Source organism: Mesitornis unicolor, unplaced genomic scaffold (genome assembly GCF_000695765.1).
Source record: "Mesitornis unicolor isolate BGI_N332 unplaced genomic scaffold, ASM69576v1 scaffold28566, whole genome shotgun sequence".
Classification (NCBI taxonomy): Eukaryota; Metazoa; Chordata; class Aves; order Mesitornithiformes; family Mesitornithidae; genus Mesitornis; species Mesitornis unicolor.
The window spans coordinates 26,611-48,196 of NW_010189360.1; the positions used below are offsets into that span (position 1 = coordinate 26,611).

General features: G+C 41.2%; 1 protein-coding gene across 1 annotated transcript; it reads right to left on the reverse strand.

Annotated features, from left to right (window-relative positions):
* Positions 1-1,410: 1,410 nt before the first annotated feature.
* On the reverse strand, positions 1,411-19,401 carry HAO1 (hydroxyacid oxidase (glycolate oxidase) 1; the record flags this gene model as incomplete). The annotated part of the gene is made up of 7 exons (XM_010186041.1): positions 1,411-1,481; positions 1,870-1,939; positions 2,215-2,373; positions 5,607-5,698; positions 6,706-6,881; positions 10,291-10,546; positions 19,163-19,401. Coding segments are annotated over 7 exons (1,063 nt in total), but the record flags the coding sequence as incomplete, so codon positions are not given.
* Between the last annotated feature and the right edge of the window lie 2,185 nt (positions 19,402-21,586).

The window sequence follows — 21,586 nt, forward strand, 5'->3', positions numbered from 1 at the left end:
TATTCCATCATTTTATTGCAAAACTGCCTTTAAAATTCAATAAGGGATATTTCAAACAGAGCAAAAATGGAGAGTCAGAATCCATGAGTCCTCCTGACACTGATGGGAAACAAATGGTGGAGCCAGTGATGTCAGTGACAGCAGAACGGTGAAATCAGGGCTGGTTTTTTTTAAATTCTCCTTAAAAATGAGCATTACATTTCCAAAACAAGATTTTCAAAACGTTTCTGCAGTGGCCTGTGCCTGCTCCCAGTACCATTGCTATATCTGCAATAGAAGTGAGGCAGATGAAGCATCACCCTCAGTTTTATCCAAGACAAGATTAGCAGAACCTTACCTCCCTCCTCTGCCTGCTCACTGTAGGAAAGGTCACTTCACAGTATGTTCTTCACAGCTGCTAAATTTCTCCTGAATTCAGTAGATATTTGGATTGTTCAGAGAATAGAAGAGCAGATCCTGTATGTCTCTGTATCCTCATCATATAAGCAGAGTGAATAACACAAAGATTTATCTGTCTGAAGGGTGCTCACAGAAACTGAATAGAGCCACTAGGATCTTGTCAAGTCATGGGTTACTACCTAATTTTTCAAGTTTCTCTTTTGCACATGGCTGCAAATCCTACAAACTCTCCCAGGTAGCATCAACCTTCACTTGCCGCTGTCAGCAACAGAATCCAGGTGAAAAAATGTGACTCTAGCTGGGTGCAGTCAGTATAGTTTGGTGAAGGCAACAGGGCTACGAAGATTTGCACCAGCCAAGAATCTGACCAATACCTGATGCACACACACAAAACAGCTGTCTGTTTGTAAAGGGGTTTGTGTCACATAAACAGCAGAATTTCCCCAATTTTGCTTTGCTGTTCAGTTCTTATAACTAAAGAATCCTCTGAGCTTCTACAGCCTCCATGCTACAAGTCCATATGCTTATTAAGGAATAGCACATCGTCACTGGGGAAATGACACCATGTTCATAAGAAAGCAAGATTTAATCTCTACAATCTACCATGCACTTTCTCTAAACAGTAAGCAAGTATCTTTTACATTTTCAATTTCTGCATTTTGATACCTGTTTGCTATCAAAACATTTCTTTTTATAGTTTCATTTTAACAGCTAAGTTACTTCCGGGCATGTAAGTTAATATTAGCATCTGTTGCAAAACACCTCAAAGTTTCTGTCAGTCTTGTATAATGATCCATCTTTAACCACAGCTCCCAGTAGAGAGCACTCAGAAGAATACAGAAACACCTGTAAAATTTGCTTTAAGTACTTTCTTCAACAAATGATCTCCTATAGACCACCCGTTCTCAGTCAGGATGGCAGGATGAGGCCCAACGAATGAAGACAGTTGCTTTTTTTCTAGTAGCACACTCTTTGTACAACAGACACCACATGAGGCAATAGTCTTCAGACCTAAATCTTGGAAAACAATACTTGATGTCTTCGTACCAGTGACCTGCCAATTTCTTCTATTCTCCGGCATCCTGGAAGATAAGTTACATATCAGTTGAAAGCCTTGCTTTTCTATCCCACTCTAAGCCTTTTCTTCTTCTGTCCCATAGAAATCTACATTCTATCAGCTGAAATCCACTCCTTCATGACTGAGGATTTGTCACTACTTTGCTATGGATTTATTGCTCCCTTTGTGAAAAACATTTTTATGTGCTTTCACTTAATTTACTCAGTTCCCCATCTATAAGACAGAGATAAGAAGTCTTTTACCCATCTCTCCATAGCCTTATTTGTTTATACTGCAAATATTTTCATCTCCCTTCTGCAGGTTACTACAGCATCTTGCCCAGGGTAAATGAAAGCTATGAGGAAATGTGAGACAGAGGCGATTATTACTGAGAGGAAATGTCCTTATCTCACCTGTCAGTGCCATTGCCAGGCGAAACTCCTCCTTCAGCATCTGGAGAACTTCTTTTGCTCCTTCTTCACCCTAGGAGATTAGGAGACAATATGTACTATTATGTGTACGTATAGCTCATGTGCGTAGATAGATACATATACCTGTGCCAACAGAGTGTTATGCACAACCGTAACTCTTGAGTACTTTTCATAGCAAATTTTAGATTAGATGGTCTGGATACACACAGACACCACCATACACACCCCGCTATGTGCACACGTATACAGGTACATGCATGCATACACTAAGCCTAAACAGCAAGTTTAAGTACCTAAAATCAGAAACTTGAACTTTTGCTAACTTACTTGATAAACCAAGCCCCAGATGAGAGGTCTTCCGATGAATACAGCTTTGGCACCGAGAGCTAAGGCTTTGAGAATGTCTGTGCCCTTTCTTACACCGCCGTCTAGGAACACCTCCACCTTCCCCTCCACAGCCTCAACGATTTCAGGCAAGACATCAATCTAAAAAAAGTGAAACCAGGAATACAACTTGTCTGCTTCTGTAACCCTATTTTTTGAATGAACCCTAATGTACAGGATCCAAGCTTTAAAAGATGCTAAATGATCAATTTCATGTCTAAATATGCACAAATAACACAGCTTTGTATTGAAAAACAATAGCATCTCAGTATGTTAGTAGATATATACAAAGATTAAATTTATCTGAAAAACTCTCAAATAGAATGAGAATCAGCAGGGTCACACAAAATGGCCATCTGATCCCACAGCATGTATCTGACACAAGCCAGTATTAGATACTTCGGAAGAATGTAAGAAACAGAGAGCACAGAGGCAGCCTTTCCTTGATACTACCCTCAAAAATTCCAGTGTTCACTCATTTGGGGATGAAATTGAATCACTGTCACTTTTTAAACAATTATCTTCACTTTCTTGTTTAAATGTATTATTCAGTTATACTAAGGGCCAGCTAGTATCCAGGAGCTCTGGCCCAGCCATTTTATCTATAGACATGGAGTAAGAGAAACATGTGCCCCGAGGAACTTAGAATTGGCAGGAAAAAGTCTAATTAATGTACTTTTCCTTTTGAGAATACATCTTGATTACAGGAATAATCATAGAGGAAACTTCTTCATATAAGGAAAAAACAGCTTTCCTCCAAGTTTTGAACAAGATAGGAAATACTTTATTTTAATGCATGTTTACTTTCAACAAACTCTACTTATCCCCTACAACCACAGATAAAGGTAAGTGAGGAAAGGATTTTTACAATTCCCAAGTTATAAGTAAGTAATCAGGAAGTTAAATAATATGTCCACACCATGCAAGAGGACCCAAAAAAGACATGAGCCTCCTGAATTCAAGCCTCAAGCATTAATTTCAGGGTAACTGTTCCTATAGTGCCTAAATATTTCCTATTCATGAAAATCAGGAAAGACACAAAACTGGAAGCCAAGTACTAAGGAGACTGGAAACAGTGTGTGGTAGTAAGACAAAAGGCACACAAATTAATGTCTTTCAAATATGGATGTAATTCGTTTCCTTTCTAATGGATAAAAAATGACTAGGAGATGGGGGGAAAAAACTTGAAAGTGCAGTTTGTTTTTAGATTTGGACTAGAATTTTCTTGAAGTTTGGCACTTGCTGTGATTTTTTTTTTCCCCTTCCCTTGGTTTTGCACTCTTGCCAAACATATTTTGAATCTATTTCCATATACAGAGACCACTTTGTACATCCTGACAAACTGTACCAACATTAAAGTGTTATAATAACTGAAGTATGATGCAAACCAAAATTAAAACATAGATTTCCTCAGTGTGTAACTAGACACTGGAAATATTAACCAGCTTGAGTTCAGCTCACGTTCTGAAAACCCTTGAAATTAAAATAAATTATGTTTCTAAACCAGAAACATTTAATATGATCCAATACAGATATTTACATTACAAAAACTGCATTGTGAAATTTAGTTCTTTGTACAATGAAAAGCAGTGAACACATCAGCTTTAATAATGCCTTCTCCTCTGCACTTTTGTGTTGCAAAGGAGTAAGTTTGCAAGCTTAATTTCTCTTCTACTGCAGCTAGTAACAAAATAGTTCATATTTCTTGAGCTTTCTCATTTCTCAAAATTACTTTTTTAATATCCTCATGCACTCTCTGTTGCATTACCTCACACGCACAGACTTGCCCAAGATTGTCATTCTTAGTGAAATTGGGGAATACATTCTGAAAATGTGACAAGATCAGAGGACAGAAGTTAAAGAAGAAAATTTCATTTCAGAAGTAGTAGGCATTTGCACTCTGAAAATTCAGTACTCCTTAAGGTGTCTAAAACTGAATAGCTATAAACTCTCCAACAGCGCAAAATCACATTCAAAAAAATAAAAATCTTAGTCTCTTTTTGGAAACTAGAGAAGTCCTGATCTGACATCAGAGGACCTTTTCCTACCAGTCCCCAGGAGCACCTGGAGATAGTCAGGCAAGAGCACCTCAGAGAATAATGCCACAACTCAGAGGACTCAAATTCATTAACCATTTAGAAAACCATTTGTGCTGGCATCTCACTCCCCAGTGTGGGGCTTGTCTGGTGAAGAACCAGCCAATACAACCAGGAGATCAATGGGTTCACATGAAGATCTGAGAAAATCAGTGGGTGAAGGACTTTGGCTGGGGAAATCCTCACCTTCCCCCAAGGAGGTAAGCAGAGAGCAGAAGTTTTCCAGGAGAAGGGGGACATAGCAGTGGGACAGCAGAGCCACATAGATAAGACTTCATGTGAAAAACACTGTGCAGTGAAAAAGGGCTTACCTGTTCCCTTCTCCCTGCAGAAAATAATAATGGAAAACAGGAGGTTTTTCATCAAGGACATATTAGGAATACTGAAACAGTCACAACTAGGCTTTGATCTTCCCCCTTTTCATTTTCTTTTTTACTTGTGCAGATTTCTCACACCAAATGAAGCAACTTGAGTGATGACTGGAATTTTGGGGGTTTTCCTTCAGCCTGAACACATGCTACTTCATTTTTCTTTTACTACTTTCTTTTTTTTTTTTGCCTGTTAAGAACTTCTCAAATCTCTTTTCACCTTTGGAAAAGGCACGGGGTAGCACGACAAGGAAAAGGAAAAAGGAAAAAACTGTAATTTAACCACTCTGTACCTTTTCCAAATGTGAAAAAAATGTTTGAAAGGAGAAAAAGGGAGAGTTTCATTCTGCCTTTAACTGTTCGGTAACTCTAACCCTAATTTTTCAGAATTCTCTAAAGAATATTAAAAGGGAAAAATAACTCTAGTAAAATCTTCAGTGAACTGCAAATGGCAACAAGGGGTTTTCAAAAAAGGATGAGAAAGGAGAAATGAGAGACAACTGGAAAACATTTCTTGGAGATTTTCCAATTTCTAAACATTTAAGTGACAATACTACACTATCTGAAATTACTCTTCTAGATTTCCATTCACAGTACTGCAGCCAAGGACAGGGTGCCCAGGCAGCTTGAAGAAACAGCCAAACGTAAACTCTCCTGTGTGTTCTTGTTTACTCTGACCAAGGGGAGGCTGGGTCTAACTCAGTGTGTCATATGACATACATAGGGAAGTGGAGAGAGATTACTGCTCATGCGTTAACACACATATGTACAGCTTTTTCCTCCATCTACCATGTGTTCAGAGAAAGCAGACTAGAGGTCAAAAGGCAGAGAAAACCAGAGACAACAGGTGCAAATTGGCATCAGTACTTACAGTTGGAGGGACACCATCAAGCTGTCGTGCTCCATGATTTGACACCAGGATACCATTTACCCCAATTTTTACAGCTTCTTTAGCATCATCAGCTAGAAAGAAAAAAAATTGACAAACCACTCCCCCCAGAAAACCCCAGACAAACAAAAAACCTAAACAAACAAAAAATCAAAAAACCAAATAAACAAACAAAAAACCCCACAAATAAGTTATGCCTATCCTTAACTGGGAGCTAATTGACACCATTGGCATCACTAACTAAAACCATTACAACCTAATACCAAGCTACCTATAGGGCTTCATCTTTTCAAAGCCTCATCTCAACACAGAAGGAAGTTTTATCATTAAGCAGTAAGACCAGAAAAGTAATTTGAAATGTTGTAGCAGAACATTTTGCTAGTTTAGATTAGCAACCACTTTGGTTGCTAGCCTTTATTTTCTCTACTATGTCCTACAACTCATCACTAAGAAATTTTTTGCTAAATTATTTTCTCCAGGCCAAAATTATAGGCATGATTACAGTAATAATCCATACTTAATGAAACCATTTCACTGTGCTGAGTGCTCTTTAGGCAGAATGGAAATCCAGCTTTTCTTTATGTAGCATACAACTCAGATTAGAGCTAGACTTCATAAGTTCAATCTTTCTGGCCACATTTGATTTCAGAAATAAGTGATGGGACACAAGCCGACCATCTTACCAGTTTAGTGATCAATGACTCTGGTCCCCACCTACTGAACAACAAGGTGAACACACCTTGCAGCATAGCCACACAAACAATTTGACAGCTTCAGGTAACTATTTAAGGAGCTGCTTCTATGAGTGTCTTGGTTGCTGAGCTCCTAACTATGCATGACAAAGAGAATGTAGCTTTTCTCTTTGTTTTTGGCTCTGTTTCGGCAAATCTTCCCTACTTGACACAGCACAGAAATACAAATATGCATCCCACCATATTCCATATCAGCAAAGCAGATGCTTGCCATTAAAAAATAATGCAATTTACTCAATGCTACAGAAATTTCCCCAGTACAAGTACTTTTCCTTCCTTAGGGTCACTGTTAGAAGGGATGCCTTGCCTGAAGCGACAGAGCTACGCACCCCTGAGGATTCCTTTTGCAACGATGGGCAGTGAGGTCAGCCCTCGAAGCCATTTGATGTCCTCCCAGTTGACACTTGCATCAATCGCCTGGGCTACATAGACAGCCAGTCCACTATTTTCTCCAAAGTCTTTTCCTGAGGAGAATGCCAGGTCACTGCTTGAAAAGTTTTTTAATCTAAAATGACAAAAGACATAGAAAAATATTCTGAGAAAGATTCATTGTAGCCACAAATCAGTCCCTAATGCCAGCATTCATTATACCTGTGTTAAACCTTTGCTGTACTGCAGGGCAGGAGCAAAAAAGCCCATCCCAGCATGTCAAATCGCAGTCCTCAGTGAGCCAAAACCTTTGGCTGGCAAAACATTTGGTAATATTGGTGAAAGTTTCTCTGGCCCAAGGCAACTGTCCTAATGCTTTGAAAAGAAACAGGATAAAGTCCAAAAATTGAAAACTGAATTCAAAATCAGGAGGGAAAACCCAGCAGTGAGAGCACTAATGTCAGCTGAAGCCTCTATCTAGCCACAAATGTCCTGTGTGACTTTGGACATGACACTTAGCCACTCCTTTTGCCTCAGTTTCCCACCATGAAATATGAACAACAGTATCTGCCAGGAGCACTGTGAGGATAAATGCATTGGAGGCTGTGGAACATTTAGACCCTTGAGTGGCACAGGCTGGATGTGAGAAGTGAATATCCACCTTGCTTGACATAACCCAGGACCCACTGAAGCCAAGAGGTGCACCTCTACTTACCAGAAAAAAATCCCCTTAACTTTCATGCAGCAAGTTTTTTGTTTGCTGTTTCTGGGGGTTTGTGGATGTAGCTACTGGAGGAATAGGGGATTGGGTAGGTGAGAGAGAAGGAGGAGGGGAAATTTTATTAAGCAACATCAATTGGATGGATCTGCATGAAGCCTTGCAAAGAATTCAGAATTTTCATCTGTCTGACAAGACCAACAGCCAGCCAGCTCACCTTGTGTCTTTTTGTATGTTTCCTTGTAAAATGTAGGGGGTGGAAAAATGAAATTTATACAAAAACATTAGATATTATTTGATCTTTAGCAACAACTCACTCTCACCAGTTCTAGGAACAGAATTATTAGTGACAGTCCCTGCACCAAAGAGTTCACAGCCTTACTAGACAAAGCTGGAGAAGGGGAAAGAAAGACAAATAAAGAAATTAAAGCTGTGCTGAAGCAGTCCTGAGTTCTCACAAGTTCTCACAAGCACTAAGCTGCCACTGGTGACATCACTACTGCCAAGCACACTCATGTCCCTCACAAGGCTGACTGCTCTGTTCTTCGAAAACTGTTTCTCATTCCACATTGAGCTGTTTTATACTCATATCCCCCATTCTGGGAAACTTATGGGGTTTTTTCATGGAAACTGGCTAGTTTCACTGCTGATTTCATTCCCGCAAAAAGCAGCACTTCATATGGCTTTTCTGTTCACCTCCAGGCCCAGAAGAAAATGAGAAGGGAGAGGTCTCTCAGCAAGATCCAGCTTTTCAGCTGTTGGTTTGCAAAGGGTGGGGTACCCAGAGAAAAACAGAACCGTGGATAAGATGATATAAATAAACGTTGTTTTTCTTGGCCTATGAAATGCAGATCAACACTTGAATGAATGTTGCCTTACATACATTTCTGAGCACAATGGCACCTTGTTGTTGCCTTGAAACTTTGTTGAAGTCCTGAAGCCAAGAAAAAGTTATCACATAACTGAGCAGAGCCCCACACTAGGAGAGTTTCACTGCCGACTCTGCAACAAAACGTTGTCCGAGTGCCATTCTGAAATCTGAAGTGAATAACTGGAACCTTTAAAGATTACTCCAACTTCATATTATTTCATACGGTTCACTCAAACAAAACCTTGTTACAGTTTGGTCAGCTGGGCTCAAAATGTTTCAGAAATGCTCTATTGTTTTCCTCAAATATTTTTGGGTTATTTGACTCGCATCCAAAAACTCTTCAACCCCAGGCCTTAAAATGATACTGCCCCTAACAAAAAAGACATTTAAGGATTTTTTTTTTTTCATTCAGGTAAAGTGACAGCCTGTATCGATAATGTTTTGTCAATCACAAATCTATAGCAGGATTACTATATGAGACATATTTTAATGTTAGATTTGTCAGGCATTTATTTTTTTTCTGGTGTTTTTCTCCTAAGGTTGTACTTTAATACAGAAATCATTGGCAGAGTTAAGGTTGCTCTGTCAGTCTTCATCATATCATCTCTTAGCTTTGAGCACAGGTGTATGGGGGAGATCCGACACCTCGAGCTCTAGAGGTTTTTTTTGCCTGCAAGGTGAAAAATCAGACTCATTGCACAGTCCCATGGCTTACCTTCAGTTTGAATATTATGAAATAGCAGACAGACCTCAGGATGTAATTTTCTATTTCTTGCTATGTACATGTTACGTATGATACATACATAGCATAACATAATGGTCTTAGGAGACACAGGAAGAGCATTTCAGATCCATTTGTAAGAGTCAAGACTATCTTTCAGCCAGAACTAAAATCAAAGTTCATCTGCTTCAAAATACATTCAGTTGTTCCTTTTTTACTCTTTCTTTCCATTTTTCTGTTCATTTGTAGGCTCAGAGTAAGGGCAAACAGAGCAGTCTTAATATATGCTGTGGAAGACTGCAGTCACTACCAAGACTTACTTGCAAGATTCTCACAAGTTTTTTAGCTCCATTTTGCAAATCCAAGTCCTGGACATCCCACCCACTAAATACTGTTCCAGATAGTCCTTAGTTGCTAATGCTGTGGTAGAATTTGAGCATATGTTTACCAGGGTGGTCCCTACAGTCTCCTAGTTTAAATTCGCAAAAGGCTAGTGAAACCAGTGCCCTTATAACACTGCCAGATAACTGTTAAATTTAAGTGCTGCACAGGCCCTGAAGTAGACAGGAACTAAAATTTGTGCTGAATTCAATAATGAGGCCACATATTCTTCTGAGATATAGAAAATGTCCCAAAATACATGTGGGGGTGGAAATTGTACTCATGGAGAATTTAGGAAGGCTGATCTCCATGTGTTTCTGTGTTTGACTAAAAGAATTGAAGTTGTTTGAAAAGGGGCTCTGTGGTTAGTAGCCCTGGACCCAGTGCAGTGTCAGAGGGTAACATAGATTAGAAGAGACCATAACATCGGTTGGAAGAGACCTTTTGTCCATTTAGTCCAGGTACCTATTCAGAGCACAGCCAACTCTGCAACTGGATCCAAGTTCAAAGTCAGAGCAGATCGCACAGGGCTGTAGCCACCTGAGTTTTGAAGACGTCTCAGGATATACTGACAAAGAATGTTCTACCTTCATCAGCCTGCAGCCTCATGTTGCCTGGTGCACAGTGTCTTTTATATTCTGCAGACAGCCAAGAAAGCTTAGTTTTGACTGAAAACAGATCATAGCCCAAGCAGAATGAGAGATATATGCTCAGTTCCCTGCTGTTCTCTGTGAGTGTGATGTGTGGCATCTGACAGAAATTCCTTGCACCAGAGACAAATTTCTCCCACAGCACCTCATGGTGACCATAGCACTGCCATGTGCCCACCCCATATCCCACCAGCGGGCACCTACCTGAGGTGGGGAGGAAGCTGGAACTTGTTGCGCACATCATCAATGCGCCTGCCAAGGAACGGCGTGTCCACTGTCACGAAGATCCCTTTGTAGCCTGCTCTCTCTGCACTCTTCACAAGGGATTTGGTTACTTCCCGGTCCTTGTACACATAAAGCTGCAGCCAGTGAAGGCCAGCTGGAGCTGCTTCAGCCACTTCTTCAATGGAAGAGGTGGCCCAGGAGCTCAGCATCATTCCTGTCTCCATTGCCTGGCAGGCTGGAGGAACACAAGATTGTATTTGAGATTATCCAAAACAGAGCCTTCTCTAAACAGGAGCAATTGGCTTAAAAGAGTGTGTTGGTGCAGATAGTTTCACACTGCCTTTCCTCAGTCTTGACACACTTTTAGTCTTCCAGGGAATGCTACACACATAGCAACCACTAACAGCAGCAGGCTGCTGAGAGCGCTCTCTGTCTTATATTCTGTGTTTATACACACATTTCTGGTGTCTGCTGTCTGGATGATTTGGGATGATCCCTGGTCCAATACTGGAAAGAAAAGACATTATAATCAAACTAAGCCTAACCCGTATTGATTCTTTATCTTATGGGGAGCCTGTTTGTAATCCCCCAGCATCTGGCTACTGCTTGTCAGAAGTTTTGGCACATACATTTAAGGACAATCACAAACACGCAGAGTTTTAAATGAACAAAAAAACCCAACCATTTAAGGCTTCCAGCTTTTTGTATGCTGCCACATCACTGCAGATCTGTGTTTCGGGTCTGTCATTCTTAACATCGCTCTTCAGTCCTTCTCACCACTGCCACACATGCCTCCTTGAGCATTTTGATCATGGGATTTTGGCTGCTTTGTCCTGCCCCCAAAATGTTCACTAGCATTAAACCCATATTTCTTGAAGTGTTCTTCTAGTAAATGCCTGTTGCCATCCCTACAGAGTATTTCAGAGCATAATAAAACAGGAGGACACAGTCCAGCAGACGACCTTATTTAAAAGACTCGAAGGAGAAGGCTCCATTGTTCTTTGCTTCAACACCTTTGCCGCCTGTCTCATGGTCTGAAGGAGAGGGACCCCACGCTCATTGTGTGATCCCACACAAAGATTTACAGTTCTGGCAATAAAAAGTAGAAGTTCAGATCTCACCGAGAGTGGAAGAAACACATCCCAGGTGACAGTCCTCACCCAGGAGACCCCAAAAGTAAATACCAAGATGAACAGGTACAACAGACCAAAGTCTCCAAAGTCTCTGCTGAGGCCAAAGGGATGGGTGCTCATACCCTGTGTACTTTGATCCCTCCTCTTTCAGCTTCAAAAGCTGTGGCATGAAATCATTCCCCAAGGTTAAATATCATAGAGCAATCTCAGATGGGATCAAGCAGCCAGAGGCTCTGCTGGCTGCCTCCCCTGGGGCAATTTCCAATCCAGGCAGAACTACAAACCAGCTAGCCTCATACAATTAGAGTTTTATGAATCTATCACTTATTCTTTTTGGAGTAATCTGTCACAATGTAAAATAAAGGAAAACACACTGTAAAACTCAAAAATATTATTTGAAGTCTTATTTTTCTTGGTCTACCAGAGTACATGTATTTTTAATGTAAATGGACCTGTGTTTCAAAATGTCATCTCCAGCCCATCAAGGAATTAAAAAGTGGTTTTTATGACAACATTTTATTAAATAAGGATTACAAGCCTCTCAAAGTGGAAACTTATGAACAGCTTACTCAAACAAATTGGTTACACCCTCCCAGAACCACCAAGCAACTTTCAATCATTAGAAATACAGTAGCAATGCTCCCAAACTTTCTACATTTCATTCCTCCCCTTAAAATTGCTGGAAATAGTTCCCTCTCACAGATTAAGTGCATAGAACTGAGTTTCTTCTGAAGAACCTGTGCATACTTGTGGCAGATGCACCCATCCTGCGAAAGATCTGAGAAAGACCCAACAAAAGCAGCATCCAAGTTTCTGCCCCTGGCAGTGCCAGGCCTGATCCCCCTTCACAGCTCCTGTCTGGTCCACATGGTAGGGGTCAAAGGCAGAAAAGCTGGGGTCCCCACCCAATAGGGGGCTGACATGACCGTATATTGATCACTGATCAGATTCGACTAGGGTAGAAATGGGGCTCTGCTGGAGAGCACATTTGAGTCAGTCCTCCTTCGAGCAACAGGTCTGCAGTCGGGGACTCTCCCCTCTCACCACTTAAGGTAACTTCTCAAGATAGCCCTCCCTTTTAGGTGAGTGATTGTACATTTTGGATCGTTGGGCCTAAAACATAAGAATTCTTAATTCAGCTTTGTCTGATAATATTCCTAGCCAGCACATCAAACCTGTATTTGTTAAATGTCAGTGGAACCTGGTTGTGAATGAGGTTTTGGCTGCTTGATTTCAGTTGCAGATCAAAAGCTTGTTTGAGTTCATTACTTCTGTGTGTAGCCATTTTGGTATGCTTCCATGACAATACTGAATGCCTAAAGTCCTGTTAAAATCAGCTGTGGGGAGTTATCACAAATCCCATAATAAGCAATTTGCTAAATCAAGCCCATTCAGTGATGGTAAGAAACAAGTGATCCGCATTCCTGTTGCTCTGTGAAATGAGAGTTCATGAATTAGAGGGAAGGTTGCTAACCCAGCAATTGCAAAACCCTCAGATCAGATAAGGGAAAAATGTAAATGTTATGGTTCAATCTGCCTTTAGGTTTCCATTTATTTCTATTGTTACTTTTATTTGCAACTCTACCTTCACAGCCCTACAGACACAAGAATAGTGGCAAAGGCAAAAATGAAAACAAAATCTGCATAATAAAGCGTACTTGGTGAATGGAAGATTTAAACCACAACATAATAACATATCCTTTCAACTTACCTGCGTACATGGCAATAGAGGAGATGCTGCTTTCATCTTACTTAGTATTAGATTTAAATAGTTTTGTTCAATCAGAGTTCAACTATCCCAAACTAGGTTTTGGCATTTTCATAAAAGCACACTGACAAAATTCCTCGTCTATCCTCTAGAGTTTACAACTTAGCTCAACACGTGTATTTTGGACCTGCATGGTCAAATTCAAAGTTCACACACACATAATTTTTCAAAATTTTAGAAATTCCAAGTTCTAATTTTAGTCAATCTGTGGTTTATCTTGATCATTTTTAAGTTTATTTTGACAATTTTGTAGACTTACGATACATAGTCCAGAAGTGTTGCCAGGTTCTTTTTTTTTTTTCTACCTCAAATCAGGCTAAAAATATACTCCTACTTCTTGCACATTTAGCTGCAGCTGAAGAAAACAGAAGCAATTATTTCCTCCAACTACAGTTTACACTTCAATTTTGGAGTGCTGCAAATATTATTGTTACAAATCAGTACTGGATCTATCTTCCCATGGGACACTGTTGCGGCAATATGTGACATTTGCCAGAGTTTAAACATCACATTTTTCTTGTAAACCAGCCTTTCCTCATGCCATTTCAGATTGCTTTTAGGCTCCCCCCCCCCCCCCCCATCCCGGGTCTTTTTTTAATCCTAAGCATTGCCCAAAGCATATATTTACCTTTGTACACACTTCAGGCTCCCATTCTGGGGAAGTTTTCAATATCAGAACATTAAAGCTTTGAGTTATTTGTACTCCACCTTGTTTCAGGGCCAAATGCAACTAGAATTGGGATATGATGGAGTGCCTGGGATAACAGAGCTTCACAGCCTTCACTCCATGGCTGCCTTGAGTGAGTTTCTCAGCCCCACCACTACCTGTCTGTACTTACCCCAGAGAAGCCACGAGCAAGGACATATCTTCTCACCAGGAAACATAAACCTTGATAAAATGGGGCTTTCCTCTTTCTTGGGGATTTCAACCGAAGTATTTTACATAGCAACAAATCAAGGTTGACCATGGGACAGGACCTGCTTGGTAAGGCTACAGGAGAACCAAGCGATGTTCTTTTAGCCCTTTTTTTGTCCTGAAACCCCAGAGTCTCCTTCCCACCTCTGATGGAACATTACTCCATTCACTCGTATGGGAAAGGTGCAGAATTTGTCCCTAGAGGAAACATACTTCAGGGGAGGACACTGGACAACAGTCCAGTTTAAACTTGCATATTTTGTCAGGGTTACCTTGTATAGGAATTGGAACTTGCTATTTTCTCTAGCTGTGCAAATTCCCATCATTTTCCTTTTAGCGGCATCTCTGGAACATGGCAGTCAAGCCACCGCATTGTGGTCATTTCTTCCTGAACCCACTGTCCCCAAGTTAGGGGCCAGAGGAGGTTACTTGGGATCAACACAATGTCCTTTTGGCATGGTGGTATTTCTCAAGAGAAGTAGCTGTGTTCTTGAAGCTGCAACTCCTAAGAAACAGAGTTGTTTAAAGTACTTAATGTTACTCTCTTGACGAAACACACTTGGCTGAGAAATCCCCAGCCCAGCCTTACCTCACTCACCCCTTAAAAAACATTGCATGCAAGTTGTGCCTACGATCAGTTTGTTGACACCACACATTTTGTCAGCTGTACAGGAAGGCTGGAGGCAGCAGGGAAAAATATGTTTGGCCAAAATGGATCTGACTGGTCTCCTAAACCAGACCTCCTAGGGCTGTCATGCCAGACTGCCTGTGTACACTTGCACCAGAAAGTCCCCTGGCCATGCTGGTCTCTGACGGGAGTCAGGGCCAGGTCAGTCCAAGCTGTGTTGTCCAAGTGAATATTGTCCTGAATAACAATGTCCTTCAATGACTCTGAAGTAGCCATACCTCAAAATTAACTTTGGTTTTGGTTGTTTGTTTTCATTTTTTTTTGGAACACCACATAGGTAACAGGTGAAAGATGGGTAGAAAGTCCTGTTATTATCACTGTGGCTGAACACAGATTGCAAAATTCCTCCTTCACAGTCATGGGTATGTCTGATAAGCACAAGGAACCTGAATTCAGATGCTCAGGAGCATCAAAGCAAACAAAAAGCATGGAAAAAGTCTGTTAAGAGCTGAAGGAACAAAGGTATTGCTCCCTCTCTAGTGGAAGTGATAGAGCTACCAGTAACTCAACTAAAATGGGGGGGAAAGGGAAGCTTTTCAGTCAATATTCCTATTCTCTGTCTGGCAAAGCAAATGCTGCAGTCACATCACAGGTGACGGTGAAACCCTTCTTGCATCAGCAGTAACTCAGAGTCATTTGAGAGCAATTGCAGAGGGTAAACATAAAATCACCAGATCTGAGCAGCTAACTTTCAAAGTTTTAAAAAGATCTGACCAAGAACACGGTCAGGCTGTTCAGCCTGATTTTCAGCAAGTCAGGTATCGCAACACCTTTTCTGGGCTAAAACACAAGAATATCAGTCAGTAAGAGAGTATCATGTAATTAGCAGCAATATAAACAGAATAGAAATCTCAATAAAATAATGATAAGTATCTGTTTATAATCAATTAAGATTTCACATTGGGGAATCATATCGGTTTGGAAGCACAGCATGAAGTCAGGATGGCAAATGAGTATCTTTGCATGGAAGAACAGTGAATCTTCTGGTGGACAAGCAAAAAAAAAAATGATCATGTAGGATCAGAAGAATTCTGTTGAGAAGAGGTCAGAGAACAGCCCTTTGCTCTTTAATGGTGGCTAAGATTATTCATGAAATTTGGCAAATATTTAGTCAACAAGGTTGAAATTAGAGTGAGAAGGATAAGAAAAATTCACCTAAGTCAAAATGTCATGTGTTGATATTTTGAAAATGGAAATGTTTTCTTCTGAGCTGACACTTTTGTTTCAAAACCAAACTATGGCTAAAAGCATTAGCTACTAGGAAAATGAAATAAAACATTGTGCTTTGGATCAAATTAAACGTTTCATCTAATCCAAAACAATTTTCCTCCCAATTTTTCAGTTTCTACTGAACAGAAAATCCATTATCTGGAGAATTGCCACATACACTGATGAAATACAACTAAAATGCTAGGGAATATACTTGAAGACAGACCTGGAAAAACTAGGACAACTGCCAAGGTTCATGAAATTTTTTCAAGGACAAGAGAGCTTTCTCTAGAAGGAAGGATTCCAGGCTCATTTAAACATGTCAAGAAAACTGAGGAGTAACCTATTACGGCCTATATGGACAGTATTTTTTTTCTTTTTAAAGTCTAGCTAACAGAAATATAAGTAAATCAAACATCTGGATTTGCAGGTGTACAAGTTTTGACCACAATTACAACTTATTCTGCTAAGAGTGGAGTTAGTTAACTTTTGGAATAACTTATAGTGTGTTGGATGGCCTGTCACCAGCCACTTTTAAAATTATAATTGAACATTTTTCCCAAAAACGTTCCTCTACTAATGAAACAGAATTGTCAGTGAAGATGTGTTTAAGGCAAGCTGCTAGACTTTGCTCTGTTTTGGGCAAGACACATACTCCTTTCCACCAGCTCAGTCGTTGCAGAAGTGCAACCCCCAAGGAACAGCAGCTCCTAAAACCCTCACAAGCCCCAAAGCAAGGGATCATGAGGGCAGGGGGTTTTACCTAACAAGGCACACCACGACAGCGACATGCCCTTGTCCCTTTAGAGGACATTTACACTGCAACCTGCAGGCAAACCCTCTGGAAGGACAGAGCAGTTAAACACTGCTACTTCAGGGAAATCCTTGGCAGGATCAGGCAATCCTTCTCAAAATACAAAAAGACACAGGAAGGAGTTGTTATTGCTACCTGCACCACCCTGTTCTGCAAGTAAGGATGGTGCAAACTCATGATTATCTCATGGGGTTGAAACCCAACAAGGCAAATCTATTTCTTGTGGCACCTGCTGAGCAACGCCTGGGCACACACACAGCAATGTGGGTGCAGGTGCTCCTTAGGGCAGATGCCATCCATGCTCCCTGACATGAGCCGCGGTGCACACCACCTGCTTTCCATGGCTGGGAAGGGGCAAGATTCAGACCATGCCATGCTTTTCAAAGCTGTCACAACAATAGAGACACCACCACAAGCATCGCTTACTACACACCTGAGCCAAAGGTCAAATTTACAAAGTGTGCCGGGCTTTGCAAAAGCCACAAGACTATGGATCAGACTCCCTTGGCTTGAGTAAAATGGTGCAGCTGAACCAAAAGCTGATTTAAAACAACCAACAATCTGCTTTCCTATAATGCAGAGGTATTGCAGAGTTCAAAAGAAGTTGGATGTAGAAAAAGCCCCTGATCCTGAATGTCCCAGGTTTAAGGGAACCTTTAAGTCAAACATGTACTTTACAGCTAATCCCTGTCATCTTATAAGGTCAAACCAAAAGTTTGGCACTGAATGCCCCGCTCCACCTCTAATAGAGACCAAAACTGAAGCCATATTTTTTCCTACAAGAAACACTAATGCAATACGGAGGGTGTGATTCTAATTCTCATTTTCTTTGAAAGCAATGAAAAAAATTACCAACTTCCATGGATATGTTTATTTGACCACACATTCAAGCCATTACCAGTGCACCAAGCTCTCCTAGCTTGAAAATCCAAGAACATTAAATGCAATAAGCACATGTTAAAGTTTAAAACTTTAAGTGTGCAAAAGTCAGGAAATTCCAAAATTAAGTTATCTACCACAATCATAACCTAGCCCTGGTCATCAGCCTTATTGTACCACCTGACTCTGCATGTTATTAGAGATTTATGCCTTAAAACATGGCCAGGCCATAACTTTGGTGGTAATTTTTGTTAAGGAACATCCTGAATTTAGTGTGTTTTGAATCTTTCCCTCAACATTGCATTAATATGTTTGCACTTAAGAGTATAAGGCTCCAGAGTTTCCTCTCAGCATAACCTGGGCCAGAAATAACCCATGAGAGTTGCCAAAGGACATGACAGCACCAAGGCATCCCACTGGACACTACTTTACAAACCAATTCAAGGTATTTGAGCTCCATCGTGTGGAATGCGCCTGTAGATACAACAGGCATAAAATCTGGCTTCCTAATAAATCTCTTGGGAAGGCAAAAAATGTATCCTCAAACATACTATAAAGTCAGAGAAAGCTGCTTTCGCAGAGGCTTCTGCTGCAGTTGTACTGCAGCCCGTCACGGCACACATCGCAGTGATGCGGCTTTTTAGTGAGACTTGAGCCCTGAGCCCTGTTCCCACTGCAGGGCAGATAATTAGACTCACTTCACACTAACGTTTGCCGCGTTGGTCATGGAAATGCTGTTAGATGAAGCTCAACATGTACAGGATTATTATTTTTTTAAATATTGCCTATTTCATGTCCTTTTTCATTCAGTGCTAGAGCACAGAAACACACAGCTCAACACTGTATGGAACCAACATACTGTGTGACTTCTTTTTCAGATTTTGTGTCATTGAGCAGCTCAGTTTAAAGGAGCAAGAAACCACTGTGTTCTGGTTAACGTCCCATTTCTCACAGCCTTTTAGTCTGCAGCCTCTGTACTGTCTTTGTGCAGCATCTAGCCCAGAGAGGCCCTTACCTCACTGGCTCCCAGGGATGCACTCAAAGAGCTCTCTTCCCAGACAAGCAAAGGCTCCTGAATTTCTAGAAACAGTTCTGTAACGTCAAGAATGTTGCCATGACAATACATATAGTTGTATTTATAGAATGTATATAAAGGTATATACAGACAACATTTTCATTTTTTTATTTCTTGCAAATTATTTCCCTATTACCTATTCCATTTCTCATTCCCGTTTCAGAGTGAGGGAGAACCCACACACAAAACAGGCAAAGGAAAACGGTAAAAAACAAACAAAAAATAAAACAGATTATTCTGAGCAGCAACTCAAATCCATCTGGGATGCATCCTCAGGAGCAAGAAACCAAGCCAGACTTCCCAACCAGCAGGCACAATATTACTCTGTTCCTCTCTAACTCTCTGTGGGGGGAACTTTGCACAGTTTACCTTTAGCAGTAGCTGTCTCTCCATGAGGATGAGCCATGCACTGCATAGCGGTCGCTCCAACACAGATGGGCATGCTGATTTTCTGCCCTAAGACTGAGGTTGACAGGTCCATTACTGACACATCCCTGAGCACCCGGGGGTACAGCTTCCATCTGACAAAGAAGACAAAGAAAGAGAATAAAAAGCCTGCATCATCAGGGTTATTTACAGTTTCTAATGGCCAGAAGCAGATTTTCCTGCTGTCAAGAGAAACACGGTGAAAGCTCTGTTGGGGCTGGTGCAGAACTTCATTGCGTGATCCGGAGCTGCAGCAGGACCCGTGAAACACACAAAGCAAGAAGAGACTGAGGTGCACGGAAGGCAAAAGAGACAAAGAGCCTTTGAACATTATTTGCTGGTATCATTTGAAAGAAAAGACAGGAGCTGCAAAATAATAAGGTTCATGGTGAGTTTCAGCCTCCCCAAAAGCCTTGGGACAGAACTGGATGACAGAGGGTGCTTAGAAACAGGAGTTATCAGCCCCCCTCAGATATTCCTCCAATGGACTAGAGAGTCAAAAGACACAGGATTTTTGGATGAAACTAGCCTGGCCAGTGTGCTTAGCCCTCCCCATCCCTGTGTTATGGGTCTCTGCAGTTAGGCTACACAGAAACAAGCTGCCATGCTTCTACCCATGGCAAGCGGGTGGGCAGGATGGCTGCCCTGGCCTTCCTTAGCTCTGGGAAGGTGGAAATACACTGCACTGCATATCTGCAGGCTCTAAGACTGAGCAGCTGTACTTGGAGAGGTCCCCTCCCTGGCAGTCACCAGCCGCTCTGCAACACATAGTCCCAGGGAGTACAGCTGCAGCCCTGGGGACAGTCTATCATATGGCAGGGACTCCAGACTTTCAAGAAAAGACCAAATGCGGACACTCTAATTTGATGCCAGGAAGAGGTTGAGTAGCACAACTGCTTTATCAACAGGGTAAATTACAATCTAGTCCTTAAATGATGTGGCCCAGAATCTTCTCAACTGTTCACAACCTTCCTTTGCCTTCAGTGTGTCCACCAGAAACCACATCAGCCCAGAGCTGGGGCTTTATTCTCCAGTGGAGTTTTCCGCCCAGGTGCAAAAGGAAGGTGACTCCAAAACAGAGCAAACTAAAACATACTTAATCGCTCCCTGCCGCCAACACCATCACAAGAGGATCATGATCCCTCTCATGGGGTCAACTAGACAACACTGCAAGATCCGAATCTTTATTAATAGGGTTGCATTCCTGACACTACCTATGAATTTGGACTTTTTCTAACCATACAGGGACTGTTGCAGTGCAGTCACTGTTCCCAGAAGCCACAAGAGGGTGTGCATTAGCAGGGGATGGCTCTCCACACGGGTGTGCACTGAGCAAGGCCAAAGGCTCTCTGCAAGTGTTAGTAGGATACACCCCAACCTATCACTAAGGCATCCTCTGAAAGGACTGATCACTATTGAATTTTAATTACAGAGAATTATTAAAAGCTTAAGCTCTAGTACTACGGAACCTGACTACCTGCTTAGCACTAGAAAACCTGAGACTGATATTATTATTATAACTAGCAAGGAGATAGCAACCACACCATACTCTGAGAGCGAGTAGTGGCCAGCGTGAGCTTGCATGTTAAGCTGTTAAGCATGTTAAGCAAGTTAAAAAAAGACAAGACACAATCTCTTCATTTTGTAGAAAGATCAAGAGACATTTCCATGAGAAGCCTGAGACAGAGTCAGGAGAGAACCCAAACTTCTGAAGCCCTAGAGCAGTGGGTTGTGCCAGCTCTCCAGGAAGTACTCTCCAGGGTGAAGAAAGATGGTTATGATGCTTGGAAGGAGACCTGTAATTGTGGGAGTCAGTTGTATTATTCAATGCCAAAATACACACTGCAAGTATGTCTCCTTAGCCTTGTTTTCAGGCTATTGTATCAGTTTGTTATTTTTCAGGGGAGGATGGACTGAGGGTAGGACGAAGCAAACATTACTTTTTTCTCCTCTTTTCTTCATAATCCTCATTCTGAAGCTCTAGCTCTGAGATGTCTTTTCCCAGCAAATATAAAGAAAACAAAAATCCTTTCATAAACTTGCTCATTTTTACAGTCAAACTCAAAAGCGTAAGGATGTGAAGTATCTCCACCTTCCCCAGCCTCCTAGTTTCTCTGCTGTCCCAGACCTGTCAGATTTTTACCTGGTGCAAACCACTGCCATCTCAAAACTCCTCTGTGAGGGTCAGTCCTGACCTACCAACTGTAATGCTTTTAGCTGGGAAAAGAAATAGAAAGAGCAAAAAATCTTCCCAACAGTGTATGCAAGAAAAATGACCATGTTTCAAACAGTGATAAACAATCTCCATACATGAGCTTTTTGGAGTCCTCAAGCTCACTAACCCCAGACTTTAAATGTAAATGTCTC